General features: G+C 39.5%; 1 protein-coding gene across 8 annotated transcripts in view; it reads right to left on the bottom strand.

Annotated features, from left to right (window-relative positions):
• Positions 1–781: 781 nt before the first annotated feature.
• Positions 782–16,599, bottom strand: part of LOC118408278 (protein CIP2A homolog) — a 30,396-nt gene continuing 14,578 nt past the window's right edge. For 4 of the 8 annotated variants that reach the window (XM_035808963.1, XM_035808960.1, XM_035808962.1 and 1 more), the window contains exons 8-19: positions 8,937–9,167; positions 7,464–7,620; positions 6,964–7,105; positions 6,420–6,519; positions 5,814–5,932; positions 5,057–5,279; positions 4,666–4,728; positions 4,268–4,378; positions 3,432–3,628; positions 2,608–2,774; positions 1,512–1,630; positions 782–1,097 (exon numbers count right to left, since the gene is read on the bottom strand). In XM_035808963.1, coding sequence (XP_035664856.1) covers positions 981–1,097; positions 1,512–1,630; positions 2,608–2,774; positions 3,432–3,628; positions 4,268–4,378; positions 4,666–4,728; positions 5,057–5,279; positions 5,814–5,932; positions 6,420–6,519; positions 6,964–7,105; positions 7,464–7,620; positions 8,937–9,167 — 1,746 coding nt within the window. In that variant the 3' untranslated portion in view covers positions 782–980. Of the gene's footprint in view, positions 1,098–1,511; positions 1,631–2,607; positions 2,775–2,921; positions 2,978–3,431; positions 3,629–4,267; positions 4,379–4,665; positions 4,729–5,056; positions 5,280–5,813; positions 5,933–6,419; positions 6,520–6,963; positions 7,106–7,463; positions 7,621–8,936; positions 9,168–16,599 lie in introns of all 8 variants that reach the window. The other 4 variants (XM_035808955.1, XM_035808956.1, XM_035808957.1 and 1 more) reach the window with 2 other exon arrangements.

The raw sequence follows: 16,599 nt of genomic DNA, 5'->3' as shown, positions 1-16,599 counted from the left end.
GAAAACATCATGACGACAAAAACATCAAAGTCTCTCAAAATCTTAAGATATACATCTTCTTACACAAAGGCAGAGAAATGCCCATATGGAGTGACCTCACAAGGTGACCTTTCCATGCCCTTAATGAATAGATCTGTCTTATAGGGACTTAAGGAGGACTTAATGAAGTATAGAGTGGGACTTCTTGACTCGTCAATCACGAGATCCCAAATGAGTCATTTGAGGACCAATGGCTCCAGAACTCTACTTAACCTCATCTGTACTATCCATCAAGTTAAGGCATGCTCATTTAATGTAATACTTCTTGTTAGTACATAGCCAGGGAATGGAGAGGGGAACATGAGTAACAGTTGTGTATGGTGTATTCTAAGAGCACTTCTAGAGATCAATTCCCATGGCACAAAATAGGGGTGTGTACCAGTACAAAACGGTTTTTTTTTCTTCTTGTTGAACCGGTCCGAAAGAAAAATGGACCTGAAAAAAGAATCAGTGAACCTGGACCGATTAGGAAATGAATACATTATATCAGCTGGCGTTCAAATGTTTCGCAGCTTGCCAGTCCAATAAGATAACAAGAGCGGAGTAGAGTTTTAAGTCATTTCTACCAAGTTTCTATAGTCAAACTTAGCATTGTTTACATCAAGATAGGATTTTAAAATGCCAGTGGGAGTTAGATACTCCACAAAACAGATTCATTTGTAAAGAAATGGACCATTGTTTTTGAGCATTGCTCATTCACAAGTTTTCTCAGACAATTAGATCGTCAGAACCTGAACCAGACCTGAATTTTATGTTGTTCCTGGGTAAACAAATAAATGAAATAGATGAAATGAAATTTTCTGTACCGGTACCCACCCCTAGTGTCCATACATCTTGGGACTCCATATAGAAAGGCACATCATCTCACACACAGACACATATAATGGAATACTGGAATGTACACTGCGCTTGCATCTAGGTTCACGAGTATGGCATCGCTCTCAGGACTTGACTCCTGCACTGATGTTGTGAATCATAGCAACAATCTGGGCATTTTTATCCAGCTCTGCCTTCTGGGTTTTTATCAGGGCATCCTTCTCCGCAATGGATGCCTCATACTAGGAGAAACAGAAAAGAACATACATGTACTGTTATTAAGACAAAATGTAGATACACATTATGAGTTATCATGAGACTCAGTGTGCATTTCAAAACTTGCAAACGACCTGTTCTGCCACACCCTCCATAGATATCGTCATCGAATATGGAGAATCCTAATAAATGAATAAATAAACAGGTCCTAGAAAACAATTGGTAATTACTACCAGTTACACATGTAGAGCATGAAATGTAAACCAAGAGTATGCAACGTCCGCACAATTGTAGAACACGGTCATAAGACACAAGCATAGAACATCAGCATAGAATATTGTATCTGTTAAATGTTTTAAAATGCAGGCCATTCTTTTTATTCCATTTTCCTTTCATGAAAGTACCAAACCAAACCCTACAACACTTCCATCCTGACCCACCTTTTTGACAGTCTCCTTCTTGACTTGTTCCAGTTTGGTCAGCTCATTCCTGTACTTATCGACAGCGGTTTCCAAGTCTTCCTTCTCGTGTTCCAGAGTGCGCACTTTGTCTTTCTCCTCTGTAAGAGAAACCCTGGTTGTAACAGTGGGCTAAAACACAAACATAACATACACAGTCTATAGATGCATTGTCAAAGGTAGTCTTGTGATTAGGGATGATGACGTATAAGGTGGTACCAGTATCTCACTGCACTTGCGTCTAACTTGTGTCACTGCCGGGTTACTTAATTGTTATTGATTTTTTTATAATTTAGACATTGTGTAATACGTAGAAATATGACTTAGAAGACGACAAAATACACAACAAGTAAGAAAATTTCTTCTTTATCTCTGAAATTCATTGAGTATCTTTCGAATCTTGCAATGACGCAAGCTTGACCAAAGTGCAGTGAGATACCACCTTTAGAAAGGTTCTGGATTTGAATACCTTGCAAGCCCCAATGTTGTGCCCTTGCCGTTGGTAAAGTCACTTCACAATTTATTCCTCACTGCACTCACGGTTAAAATGAGTACCAAGTGTGCTTTTGGACGCGACATAAAAGCAGAGGTCCCATGTTTGAAGACAGCCACAGCTCAAGGACGTTAAAGAACCCATTGCACTTATGGAAAAGAGTAAAGGTCCATCTAGGTGCAAGTGAATCAAACCTTAAAGTCTGGTCTTTTATAGCTTGTACTTATTGTACAAAATTGGTGTGCTATGCCTTAAGATGATTTACCACTACTAGTAATTATGCCAAACAACAAATGCATAGTAAGAAGTCTGGAAGTAGAAGGCCTTGAGGGGCCAACTGGTGGTTATCATTAACAAGTCATCTTTTTTTGGCAACACCTCAAGGGAGGAGCCCTAGAAGGCATTGAAGGGCCTACTGGTGACAGCATTGACAAGTAATCTTGTTTTGGCAACACTTCAAGGGAGGAGGCCTAGAAAGCATTGAAGGGCCAATTGGTGGTATCAGTAAAATTTTCTTGGCAACACCACAAGGGAGGAGCCCTTATATATACATGCAGGGAAGAGGGTGTGGGGGAGTTACACTACCTGTTAGTTTGACCTCCTTGTCCTTGAGCTGCTTGGTGAGTCTCTTTTTCTCGTCTTCGATCTGGTTCTTGAGACTCTCGTTGTGTCTCCTCAGCATCTCGTTCATCTCACGGAGGGACTTCTGCTCGTCCATGTGAGCATTCACACTCCTCTGCAAGGCCTCAACCCTGTGGAATACAAAACACAAGACATTTAGGTAACAACCTCCAAACAACATAACTGTATTTGTATAAGAATATAAACTAAGCAGTCTACATGTTCAGAAATAGCATTAGGGGAAGTTAAAAAAAAATACTACACACACACCTACACACCTCTGTATCTGTTCTGTGTACGCGGCCTGTAGCTGTTCATACTCCTCAGCAATGGCCTGGAGTTTGTTGTTCTGTCACACTCACACCCACACACCTCTGTATCTGTTCTGCATAAGCGACCCGTAGTTGTTCGTACTCCTCAGTAATGGCCTGGAGTTTGTTGTTCTGTCACCTCCCTCCACACACCCACACATGTGCCCGCACACACACACACCCACACACACTACTCCGCACACACAAACACCCACACACCTCCGTATCTGTTCTGCGTAGGCAGCCTGTAGTTGTTTGTACTCCTCAGCGATGGCTTGGAGTTTGTTGTTCTGTCACCTCCCCCCCCACACACACACGCGCGCACACACACTACACCCCACACACACACACACACACCTCTGTATCTGTTCTGCGTAGGCAGTCTGTAGTTGTTCGTACTCCTCAGCGATGGCTTGGAGTTTGTTGTTCTGTCACACACACACACAAACACACACACACACAGACACACACACACACCTCTGTATCTGTTCTGCGTAGGCAGCCTGTAGTTGTTCGTACTCCTCAGCGATGGCCTGGAGTTTGCTGTTCTGCCCGACCAGCTGTTCCATGTCCTCCGCCTGTCTCTCCTTGTCCAGTCGCAGCTCGTTAATCTGGTCGCGGTACGACTCCGACCGCCGCTCCGACTCCTGCAGCATGGAGGCCAGTTTTCTGGCCTAGGAAATAAAACGGTGTAAGTCAGACATGAAAAAAAAAGGAGACCTACTTTGAATGTTGACATTGCAAAGCAGAAGATAATGGTGGACAATATTCTGCTACAATTTACAATATAACAGTTTCTCCTGGAATGAATACTTGGCTTAGGCCTTGGAAAAAAAAATGTGTTTCCCTAGAAAAACCTTATGACCTCAGCCCTTTGTTGGGGGTGGGCCCAAAACTATAAGTTTGTCCTATCTAATGAAGGATGAAAGTATCCCCAGATTTGTAACTATTATGCACAAAATGGAGTTTGACATTGAAAATATGAGTGCCAAGTCGTGTTCTGTGTTTGATTTGCTGCCGGAGGCCAAGATGATGGATGGAGGGCAGCAGTTCAACCAAAACGTCTTGACGACACGTCCAACCCCTGCTACAGGGAAGAACGGACGCTAAACCGGCCAGAGAGAGAGAGAGAGAGAGTGCCCTCAAGCATTTCAGTCTAAGAAAAGAAAGATTTTTTTTCAAGACTAAAACAGGACACACAACATTTCTTTCAAGGCGTTATATTATTAATATTTGCTGATTTTTACATGCTGAAACCCTCCTTGAAAAAGGGAAGCCATCTAAAACATCAACATGTAAGCTATGAATGTTACCTCAGCTTCTGACTGTGCCCTTCTGGACTTGTACTGAGCGATGAGTCTGTCGGCCTGAGCCAGTGCCAGCTGTTTAGCCTCCAACAGGTCCTGCAGGTGGCTCTCTTTTGTCTGACAAATAAAAATAAAGCCTCAAACAGACATACACTTACGTGGTTCTCCTCAGTTTGAACCATCAAGAATCAACATTACTGAATAAATGGACGCTCAAATGGAGAAAGGTGGCTCAAAAGAATCTGAATACTTACGCCTCAAACAGACATATGTTACAGCACCATGTACAACATCTGGGAATTGGTATAGATGTACAATTACAAAACAATACGGGGCATTCTGTATCTGTTGAGGTACATGTATGGCCTGGCCCTAGCCATTAAGAAATATTTTGCCAAACTTACAGCAAGAGAAGCCAGCTTGTGTTCGTAGAGGTCCATGATCTCTGAGGCTTTGACATCCTTGATCTGTTGGGAGACATGAACATGATGAAATGAAAAAAAGTTTGTGTAAGCTTCATGTTACAAAGCTATTGTATGATACATCTAACAGTAATGAACAATTTCTTCATTGCATTCAGTAGCTTATAATGTTACAAGTTAAATTCATCAATGTTTGTGCACTGGCAAAATAGCATTAAATTGTAATCTGAAATGCATCACAAAATTTATTTATCACAATGGAACAGTATTGGACGGTATATTACATATTTTTATGGCACCCCGTGGGCCGACCATTTCCGCCATTTACATGTACATGTACATCAAACTTGGTCCCTCCATTCCCTTTACTTACCTCCAGACCAGAGTTCATTCTGTCGATCAGTGTGTCCACACTCCCCTCTCGTTGTGGGGACCCCTTTCCCCTTGCCTTCCCCCCGTCTGTACCGTTGTAGTTGACTGATGCCTTTCCAGAATGCAGTTTACCAGGTGATCCCGGTGGCTCCGTGCTGCCGATGTTTAACACTTTCCTCTCGGTGGCTTGCTTGGCATTGTAAGCTGCAATGGAGTCTCCCAGCCTTGAAAAAGAAAAGTGCAAACCTGTTAAGCATAAAACTACTTCTAGTAAACAACTATGTAAAGCATAGTGGAAAAAGATAAAGAAAGACTGAATGCAACTACAGGACTCTTCAAAGACTGTAGAGGCAGAACGCAGTGGATGATGATGAATATACAGCTGCTGCAGCGCCACCTACATCAGCTATAAGAAACAGCGAGAAGCAGAACCAGTCATTCTAACCCTGATGATTATGAGTGTCTGACAGACACAGAAATGTTGTAAGTACTCCCTGGTTGTGCCTAAAGAACCTTACAGTCTGGTGTAGGGGTTCATGTGTAGAAAAGGTCATATTCATCTGTTGTGTCAGTACTCCCACAAATGTGGTTAGTCTCTAAATAAATAAACAACTAGAAAGGCCAAGATTTGCTTGGGAGCAAATACAGCATATTCCAGATTGACTTCTGTGCCTAAAACCAGTGCGATAATCAAAATCAATATTCTTCATCTAAAAAACAACAACATATTGGGCTGAAAAAATGGTTTGGAAACTCACATGATGGCAGGGAACTCAGGAAGAGGTAGCGCCTGGTTCAGGAGTCGGAGGGCCAGCTGTACCCTCGCTCTCGTGTCATTGGTCAGGGAGAAGGCCAGGAATGCAACAAGTCTCTGGTCCTGTCAACAAAAAACTTCTATCTGAGACCTTTTTTCATCAAAGCATAATATATTATGTATCAACATGATGAAGTATCAAAACTAGAGCTGCAAATTTTACATACTTTTGAGAACATCTTTACTAGATTGATGCCATTATGATATATACTTTTTCTGAGGCAGAGTAGACATTTATGTCGATGAAGGTTAGACATCCAGGTAATAAAATATACCAAAAAGCAGTTACTCAAGCAACTGGATATAGTTTTGGAAACATTCAAACGTTTCAGACAACCATCCGGTGTCACGAAATTGTCACTGACAAAAGACACTGGTTGGTTGTCTGAAACATCTGACCGTTTTCAAAATCATATCTAGTTTAACTTGAGTAACTGCATTTTGGCATACTTAATAAATGTTGATTTGATTATACAGATCACATGCTCTGGGAACCCCAAAACTGATGCGAGCATTGAAACTTAAGAAAGAAACTGAAATGGGAAGTTACCTGTAGTGTCTCGTAGAACATCATGTCCATGTTAGCCACGTAAGTCTTGATCCTGCTCATCAGTTCCAGGGTGTGGAGAACCAGGTCTACTCCAGCTTCACTGTACAAACAAAAAATGATTCAGTACAGACAGTAGCCTGGGTACCATCCGGGTACATTGTAGGCTTCAGCCGTTCCATTATTCCCTGGGTGTGTGCCTTTCTATTGGACCGACAATAGCTTGTTAAGTACTGGCAAGTCGTGTCTGACCGGGGAAAACTTGCTTGTGTCATACCGCAATAATTTGGGTCGGATCACTCTACGGCCTTCGGGCGATCCTACCCACGATTGCATGGGCTGGTACCTCGGGTGATACGGAATACAAACATCAGTGTTGGACAAGTTTTCTAAAATTCATTTGTCCTGGAAAAATCTTACTTTTCCAATTGCCAAGTGGGGTAGGACAAGCGCTTGCCCAATCAGCACTTTCACTTGCCCTGGGCAATTGGCCTTGTGGACTTGTCCAACACTGAACATGTGCACACTGTGTTGTATTTTTATATACCTCCAGTCCTCCTCGATACCACAGTGGCCAGTAGTCATGCCCAGCCTGTTGTGTTGGTACTGATGCTCCAGTAGTGTGCTGCACACCTTTGTATCCACAGCCTCCGCTACCTGCAGCTTCATGGCTTCATCATTACATAGCAGTGGGGGGGTTAAGGCTCATCAAATCACATCAATACAACATGATTGCCCAGTTAAGGCTACAGAATGCCTCAGTATCATATGCCATATAGTATATACTACCAGTATATGGAGTTTCAATTCAAGGTGGATACCCATACAGTGTTACAAAACCATTTTTTTCTTGATGGATCGGTAAAAAAATGGACCTAATGAAAAAAATCAATAGACCGGATCTTGTACCGACTCGCAATGAACAGATTATATCGGCAGGCGTTCAACGTTTTGCTGCAGGATGGTTAAACAAGTGACTGTATACAAAAGTTTTTGCATCTTTGACTTCAAAATTGGCATTCTATGATCATCTATTTGAAAGGATATCAAGAAGAACATCCAAGGCTTTGACTGTCTTCAGACACTTGAGTTTCAGGACCGAACCATCTGTATCACAGGGGGGTGTCAGCTGTTCCACAGCCATGGGCACAACCACGTCAGTACGGGGGGACAGCTGGGCGGACAGGCCGGAATCAATCACTTCCTGGAATTGAAAGAAGAATAAAATTCTAAACTAAGGAAGTTTTAACTGATAAACTCCTACTTGGAAAGAGTAATAATTACATAAATGAAAATAAAGAAGACAATAACTGAAACAAACTTCAACAGATACAAACAGAAACATATAGATATACTGTAAAATTCCTGATTTTTTTCAATGTACTTTTATATTCACGGTTTTCACGCTGATAACTGTAACATGAACTCATCAATACCGATAACAAATTGTCGACTTTTTTCAAACACACCTGCTGCCACTGCGAACATTTGGTTCCGAAAACAACTTAAATTTTCTCAGACTGTGAAAGGTTGGTACGGAGAAGTCAAAGTGAATTAGAGTACGCAGTATGTTAGATAAACGCCAGAGTCCAGTTGTTATTGTGAGGGAAAAGCGACGTTCCAACTGCAAAACTTCTGCAGCTTGCACACTGTGCTACCTAGGTTCAAAATTAAGTTGCGCCAAGCAAAATGCGGTTGCATTTGCAAGTGTGCAAGCGGGTATTTGGAGCACTGCAAAATGATAAGTTTCTTTACACTAGAGTCAATTCCAAGTCACCGAGATGGTTTTTAAATAATTTTGTAATAAGTTTGAACTATTTTGAGTAAAAGAACATTTCAGTCACTAAAGTTCAAAATTGTTCAAACATTTCAAAATGAAAGTTTAAACATGTTTGAACCTTTTTATATTTGTTGGAACATTTGGGAAAGTAATGATATAATTATCTCTTTATTTAGAACAATTTTCAAACAACTATGTGTTTTTGTTATTGTTCCAACATTTTGTGTCATTTTTTCCCTCCATAAAAACTTTTATTGACCCCATAAACAAATCTGCTAAGCTTGGTCCTTTGTTTGGCTCTTGTATTTTTAGATTTTCTTTAGTTACTTATTAGTATACACTGGTGAGTCTTTTGTGAGAAGGTGGCAGACAGACATAATTTCCTGCACTTGGCAGGGATGTGTGAATTGCCCTCTTCCCAGCCAACTGACCTAGTTTCATCATATTGTTTCCATGTTCGAACATGTGATCACAAATGATGCATCTAACAGTTTAGAAACAAACAGAAATAATCTATTTGATGTTAGAAATGTTTCTAACATGTTTGAATACTATAGAAATATTTACAACGTCACATAGATGTTATAAATAGTTCTAAAGAGTTACTTACCACAGTTAGATTGTTACAAAGATTTCCAAAATGTTAGAACAAAAGGCAAGAAACACCCTCTCGGTAATATGGAATCGACTCTATCATATAATATATATAAATCATCTGTTTTCTTGCCAATTACATGTACCTCAAAAATCTCCTTGAGCAGATCCAGTGCAAACAGCGGTGCCTGGTCGTGGGTCTCCACAGACTGTCCCGCCCAGTGCACCAGTGCGAAGAAGGGCTCCGTAATCTGGCGCTGGTGAATCTGGGGCTGGTATCTGTCTGGGTCCTGCAGGCTGGGCGTGTTGAGGAGGGCGCGGCACACCGTACAGCGGAGACCGTTCACCGAGCAGAACGATAGCAGCAGCTCAAATATCTGCGGAACATGGACGAAGAAAAGAATACATCAAAGTTGTTGTTTTTCTTGTTAGACTGGTCCAGAAAAATCGGACCTGAAAAAAATCAGCAGATATCGCCGGATCAGCTGTTGGAATGGATAAAAAATGAACAGATTATTCTGGCAGGTGTTAACAATTGCTTTTGGGCTTAGAGGTCCAAGGAAATATCAAGCAAAGTAGAGGAGAGTTGATAGACATTTTTACCAAGTTTCTACAGTCAACACTTGGTCTAAGTTAACAGGGGCATTGGCGTTGTTTACATGAAGATAGGATTTTACATGTGTAAAACAGAACGGACAACATAGCCCACATACATGTATATTATGTATATCCCCTGAGTCGGCTGAGTGGTCTACTTTGGCAGGCTTGACTTACACCACATTTAGTACCGGTAAAAAACTCAGGATAGATAGATTTTTCTACTTCTTTTGCAAGACTACTTAGTACATTGTAGTAGTACATGTAGACTATTAAAACATGATTTTCTGACAAACATTTTATAATGGTTCTGAATCTGAGAATGAACTACCCTGAGCTGTTTTTATTCACAATCATAGGATTTACTTTAAAGAGCTGCGATCCAAACATGTGGATTAATTGCTGCATTTGTACTTTAGACAAACAAAACCAATATGAACGTCCAGCATTGTACACTCAGGTGAAATCTACTGTTCAGTGTAAACAGCCAACACCCAACTTTAAAGTCTCCAAAATACACATTATGTAGCTTGTATAGTTCAAGAAACCTGAGAAGGAGAAAAAATTGCAGTCAGTAGGATTCAATAAATTTGAGAAGAAAAAGCAACACATACTAAGTTACTTCTGTCAGGAAATTTTAGTTTGGAAAAATTTAACACAAAACTAACCTCCCTTTCTCGGTCCAACATGGTTAAACGAATTAAAGTGACAAGCTACTATGGTAGTACTAGTAGTTGTACCAAACACAGACTCTGAGTTGTACAACAAACTCTGTGTCCTAATGACAACCCTAATGCCATTAATACATAGGGGGACCATAACAACGCCATTGGGTTATACAGCCCCGTGATAACATTGAATGTCCCACAAAAAAGAGTCCCTGCCGCTTGAAAAGAAGTTTAAATATTTACAGCCACCTAGGGATAGAATAAGTAAACTACGCTACGCGACCCCCATTGTGTAAAGAGCTTTCGCACGTGTGATTAAGGGTTAGCTTTGTAACACTGGGATTAGGAACAATTGGATCATACCATTCAACTGTGGGGGGTACTTTTTTTATATCTTTAAAATTTCTTTCATATTATTAAATATGAAAGTGGTACTCTCACCTCTCAAATAGAAGTACCCCCTGGAATAAAAGTACCCCCCGGACAAATCTTCAAAATCTAATAAAAGTACCCCCTGGAATAAAAGTACCCCCCGGAAAAAATACCAAATTGACATGTAAACTGTGCCCATGCTACTTCAGTCCAAGAGAAGATGATAAGCAGGTAGGCTCTTTTTATTTATTTATGCCTCCGTACCATATCAGTTAATTGTATCAATAATGAACAGAATAATTCCTATGTTATTGCACATATTTTCTTAACCTGAGTGTCACACCATCAACAAAGATTAAAATAAAAGTAAAAAAATGAATGAAAATAAAAATTGAAGAAATAAAAAAAGTTTATTTTATAATCATTGTTACAGAATAACATTTTGAAGAAACATTCCAAATTAGAATACCTTATTTACCACTTGTGCTATTTTCAATGTAGCAGAAACCAAGGAAGTCATAGACACTGCCCCCTATCGAGAAATAACGGTACTGAAGAAAGTATATAATTCTCTCGCGCATTACCGCGAGATTCGGTGTGAGTTGATGAATCCAACATGGCGGATGTTTTCGAGCCGATTGAACGCTGTGCTTTGTTTTGGAAGGATTTTTTCGTTGCTGGAACATTAAAACAAGTTGACTACGGGTGAAAAATAGTGGAAAAGTATTGGTAACTTTTTAATTTGTTTGGTTGGTGGTTAATTTCTGTGTTTTGATAGAGAATTTACAGAAGTTAGTGACTGTGTGTGTAGCATGTGACCTCGATGTTTTCGTCTTTGTTCAGCGCAAATTTCAAGATTTTTGGAAGGTTAAAGATGGTCTAAAACGAAAAGGATATATTTTTACGAGACTAAGAGTCCAGTACCGAATCACTTGTGTTCCGGTATTTTTGGACCTGAACCGAAACGTTTTTGCAAGTCCAGAACCGGTCCTGCGTACCGGTACGCATCCCTAGTTATGTTTGGGTCATAGCGCTAGCGGCAGGAAAATCCGCGCTGCTTCGTCCGAAAAATAGTGAATTTGAAGCAAAAATACAGCGGAAATATGGGCAGAAAATACCAAACTTTCAATATTTTTGGGGTCCCTGGTTAGTAAAGAAAGCCCCAATTTGAAAAAAAATAAACGTACCGTCTAAAATAAGGACGTACCGGGTGGATTTTGAGGCGGAAAAAAATAAACGTACCGGTACGTTTATTTGAGAGGTGAGAGTAACGTGTCCTTTTTATCCTGAAATTCATTGCTTTATTATATATCTATCTTTTTTTGATAGTGTAAGGAAGATTTTTTGTACATGTGCATCAAAGTTGTTTTAACATTTACTTCTTAAAGCATTGTACATTGTGTATAATCAAGAACATGCATTATTGAATAAGGAAAGCATGGCAAAGACAAGGTGATAGCAGACTGACAAAGTGGTACAATCCAAAAGGCACAATCTATTACTTAATGACAGGTTAGGAAACACTTTTCTTGCAACTATTCTTTTAGGACTGCTAATAAACCACAACAATTATCTTACTGTATTCTTTAGGGAACTTTGAAGTGATGAAAGAATGACAGTAAATATGCCACATAGTGCTTGAGCCATCAGAAGTGTACCAAAGAATAGATTCTTCATTTTCCAAATTCAAATCTTCTTCTTTGCATTTCAAATTGTCCTTGGCATTCTACAACTGTATAAATAATATACATGTATATATACATGTATATATATATAATTATATATATATATATGTATATGTATCTATATATGTATGTATGTCTCTCTCATTTTCTCTCTCTCTATATATATGTGTGTGTGTGTGTGTGTGTATATATATATATATAATTATGTATAATGTTTTTTGGGAAAGGACAGAAATTGTAGCATGTGCAGATGAAATCCATGTAATTGCATCAACATAGCCTAACCTGCACATACAATGTATTGCCGGTGCTATTGTGATGCCTGCGCGCAGAACTGACACTGAAAGCAGACCACACCCACATGTAACAATAGATGGAACAGAAGAGATGCCAACAGTGACAATAGCAGGGAGTTTCAGCTTCTGCTTCCTATTTCATATATGAACACACTTCAGACAACACCAGGGGCATGAGGTGACACACAGAAAAACTATTTAATTTGTATGATTGTCCCAGGTAATGTATGATCTTTCTTTAGTATTGTTTTTATCAACTGTTCTGATCATTTGAAGGTCAAGCTTACGCTGCATTACAGTGACACTAATCCATAGAGCTAATTTGTGTGACTCATATTTATAATAGCAGGTTTCAAAGAGCTGTGTATAAAAGCTTACCATTAATGGACAAGACAACCAAAACTGTGAGGTCCCTATTTTTTTGCCATTTAACATACCCCTGCATCACGTCCATGGGAAAAGACACAGCTCAAATGCAGGTGTAGGAGATATTTCTACCATCACGATAGCAAGACTAGTCTAATGGTCTGAAAGGCTGAAGGCATAAATATTGAAAAAGAGTCCATACAAAATATAGGATTTTGTACTTCAGTGCCTTAGATTTAGTTAGAAAGTCAACAGTCAGATGCAAAAATATTGAGTTCCGCCTAAGCCATGTGCATCTTTGACCCTAAGGCTGTACAACTACAACTTCAGGGCTCAAAATGTCCAGGCTTGGTGTTTTGAGCCAGTTATGCAAATAAGAAAATATTTCAATCCCTGTTGTTGCATGAACATGTATCTTCTCGGTTGGACCGGTGTTCAGGGATAATATTAACTACAACTTGTACAAGGCAGCATTTTGGACTAATGTCATTCAGTCCATGTATATTTTTCCTAATTAGGCCATGTTAATTTAAATTATATATATGGATGACAGATGGATAGCCGGGAATTGCATCAATTTTTGTACGTAAAAAAAAAATGTTTTTGGCCATACTGTACAAAGCAGCTGCACAATGAGCAAAGAGATGCAAATTGCAAACAAAATGTAGGAAAACGAACGAATAATAAGAATGTATTATATGGTATACCATACTCTGTGTATTATATTAACTTTAAAGTCAATTTTTTTAACCTTCCTGACCACTTAAAATGAAGAGAATTAACTTTAACATGCCTCCTTCAATTTCCTTATACAGGACAACTAAGAAAGTGACAGAGTTACCTGAATAATTGCAAATGATGAGCATTTAGTGACTAACTACAGTGCTTGGAAGTCAATGGAATCAAATACCAACATGATAATGGAATCTGACAACTCAGGGATTGCATATGGAAGGGCTCTACGAGAAGCTATTCTCACTAAGGACGTAATCAAGGAGACAGAAGCATTGAAATGTCTTGGAGATCTGTACTTAGAGAAAGCAAAGCTTGGTAAAAATTCGGCAGAGTTTGACAATGCTGCCGGTCTATATGCTGCTGCCCTATTGCGCTGCACAGATCCAGACATGGGAGAAACACTGGAACATCGTATCGGCTACATGGAGAAACTCTCCAGACAACTGCTGCAGGGGTACAGTCCACACTTCCGGTGGTTGTTACCAGACTACTGGGGTACTGCTGACAGTAATGTCTTAAGGGTGGCAGAGATTTGTCATAGGCTGGACCAGATTGTAGACAACAAAATATTTCAGTTTGTCGAAGACACCTGCACACAAGCACTAGTGACTGCAGTTGCAAATGGTGACACCATGTTGGAACAAGAAGTCCTGAAATCTCTAGGGGATTTGTACCTCGAGGAAGGAAAAAAAATGTTTGACATATCACAGTTGTCCAAAGCTTTTGCCATGTACAACAAGGCCCTGACAAGGTGTACAGATTCAGAAGGGAGACAGACTTTACTTCATCGAATCAGGTATACAGAAAAGGTGGAGGAAGGAATCAACAAGGTAAGTTTACCTAGTACATTTGTACATGTTTACATGTAGTTTTGCTCATGGAAATTAATCAGGATATTATGGTTTTCATCTTTAGGAAATTTGTGTATTTTAGGATTACACATCATTCAGGGATACCAGCGCTAGCAGCTACATGTTAAAAAATTAGTATGAATTCTATGAAATATGCAGGAATTGTGTATGCGAAAACGTACAAAATGTAGAAACCTGATGGGATAAGCACAAATCACTCATAATAATGCAAAACGCATGAATCTTACTGCAACACCGGGAGTATTTATGTTCCTGAGAATCTGGGTATTTCTATTGAGTCAAACGATATTTTGACTTTCATGGAATGGGCATATACTGTCACAAAGATGTTAGGTTGTGAGCTACTATTATATATAGTACATTGTACTAAATATCATTCTGCTTCCTGATTTTTCATCTATGGTTCATTCTCTAAGCACCTCCAGTCCAGAAGGGCACAAAAAGAAGAAAAACAGCCAAAAGCAAAGCCTGAAAATGTCACATGCATTGATGACATCAATGAATATCATCTTGCAGACTTTCCGACAGAAGAAATCACTGAAATGTGAGTACACAAACAATTACTACAGTTGGCCATGCTAAGAAGTTGCTAGGCATTTTTTTCTGCACTCTCTCTGTTGAAAGTTCCAACAGCTTATGCCAGACACTACATGTACACAAAATGTATTCATGTGTCACTGACTAAATTTGAAGACAGCTTTGTCTTATCAACTTTGTAATGGTATTATTTAATGCACCGACATCTGCACCAAATAATATTTGGTGCAGATGTTTGTATATTTAAAATTCAAATATACAACTTTATTATGATGTATCTGAACAAGAAAACATCCAAGATCATACTTATATCTCTTGATTCCTGTTGCCAGGTAATTCAATTAAGCATTCCTTTGCTAATATTACACTCTGACATCACCTTGAACACTGTTGAGTCATTTCAGAACCGTAAATCACGGCTCACTAAAAAGGATAGTTGAGAAGCTGATACAATTCTAATTCATTGCAATAACATACAATTGCAAGACATTTTGTTTTGTTTTTGCTTCCACAACTATTTTTTTGTACTAGTAAGCTGTTGTGGCAGGCTCCAAGCTGGCTACTGTGGTCAATGTGATGCTATCAACGAAAGTAATATTCAACAGTTGATTCAATTAACTGTACTTTCGTATCATAAACACTTTGAAGTACATTTGTGTGTATTGCCTTTACCTAACAGGCAGTACCAAGGACACCTGAACAAAGGCAGTTCATCACTACAGAAGGCAGACCTGGACTCAGCAGAGCAGCACTTTGCAGCTGCACTCAAGCTGGTACATGTCAGAGGTAGGTCTGTAACCAAATTCAAGTAAAAGACTGAGTAAAAAATGTAACAATTTTGTTTCCAGCTACCCAACAGACCCTACCAAAAACCTGCCGACCTTGGAATATTTTTTGGTAGCACTGGTATTACGGGATCCGAGCACTAGTAGGGGTGGGTACCAGTACACCAAATTCAGGTACATATGGACCATACGGTTCAGGTACAGTTCAGGCACAGAAGAATTATCTGTGAAATCACCTCTCCTTGACTTTGCTCGTTATTTTCTAGGACTGGTAAGCCCCAAAACACGTGATCGTCTGCCACCATAGTGCAGATAATCACAAATTCATAGAATCTGTTCATTTTCAAATCAGTCTAAAATCTGGTCCACTGACTTTTTCATGTTGAAAATACCAGTGTCGAGAAGCATTTCAGTTTTATATTACAGGATCACTTTGGCCAAAATCTAAGAAAAAGGAAAAAAAAACACAATAATAGTCGCATTTGGCATAAAATGCAGTTTCTTGTCATTAAGATATTCTTAAGTAGTAATGTACACATTAAATGTATAAAATAAGTCTCTGACCTTCTGGCATGAGGATGGGACTAGGTAAAGGTAATGTAATAAATTAAGATTGATTTTTTACACAGCCCCCACTGTTCAGCAATACCAGAGGGAGGTGGAGCCCCTGTGCAGGTTGGGGGATGTCTACAGTAAGCGAGGTCAGCAGACAGGAGACGGGGGAGACTTTGTCAAAGCAGCAGCACTCTACAATGCAGCAATAGCAAGGTCAACTGATGACGATATTAATGATGGTACAGAGAATGCACTTAGATTCACAGAGGGGCTACTTGTTAAACATGTATTAGGTGTTGATCAAAATGTACAAAAAGCAGAGAAAGAAAAACACAAGAAAC

The sequence above is a fragment of the Branchiostoma floridae genome, unplaced genomic scaffold (assembly GCF_000003815.2).
Source record: "Branchiostoma floridae strain S238N-H82 unplaced genomic scaffold, Bfl_VNyyK Sc7u5tJ_1564, whole genome shotgun sequence".
Lineage (NCBI taxonomy): Eukaryota > Metazoa > Chordata > Leptocardii > Amphioxiformes > Branchiostomatidae > Branchiostoma > Branchiostoma floridae.
This window is presented reverse-complemented; position numbering and strand designations above follow the sequence as displayed.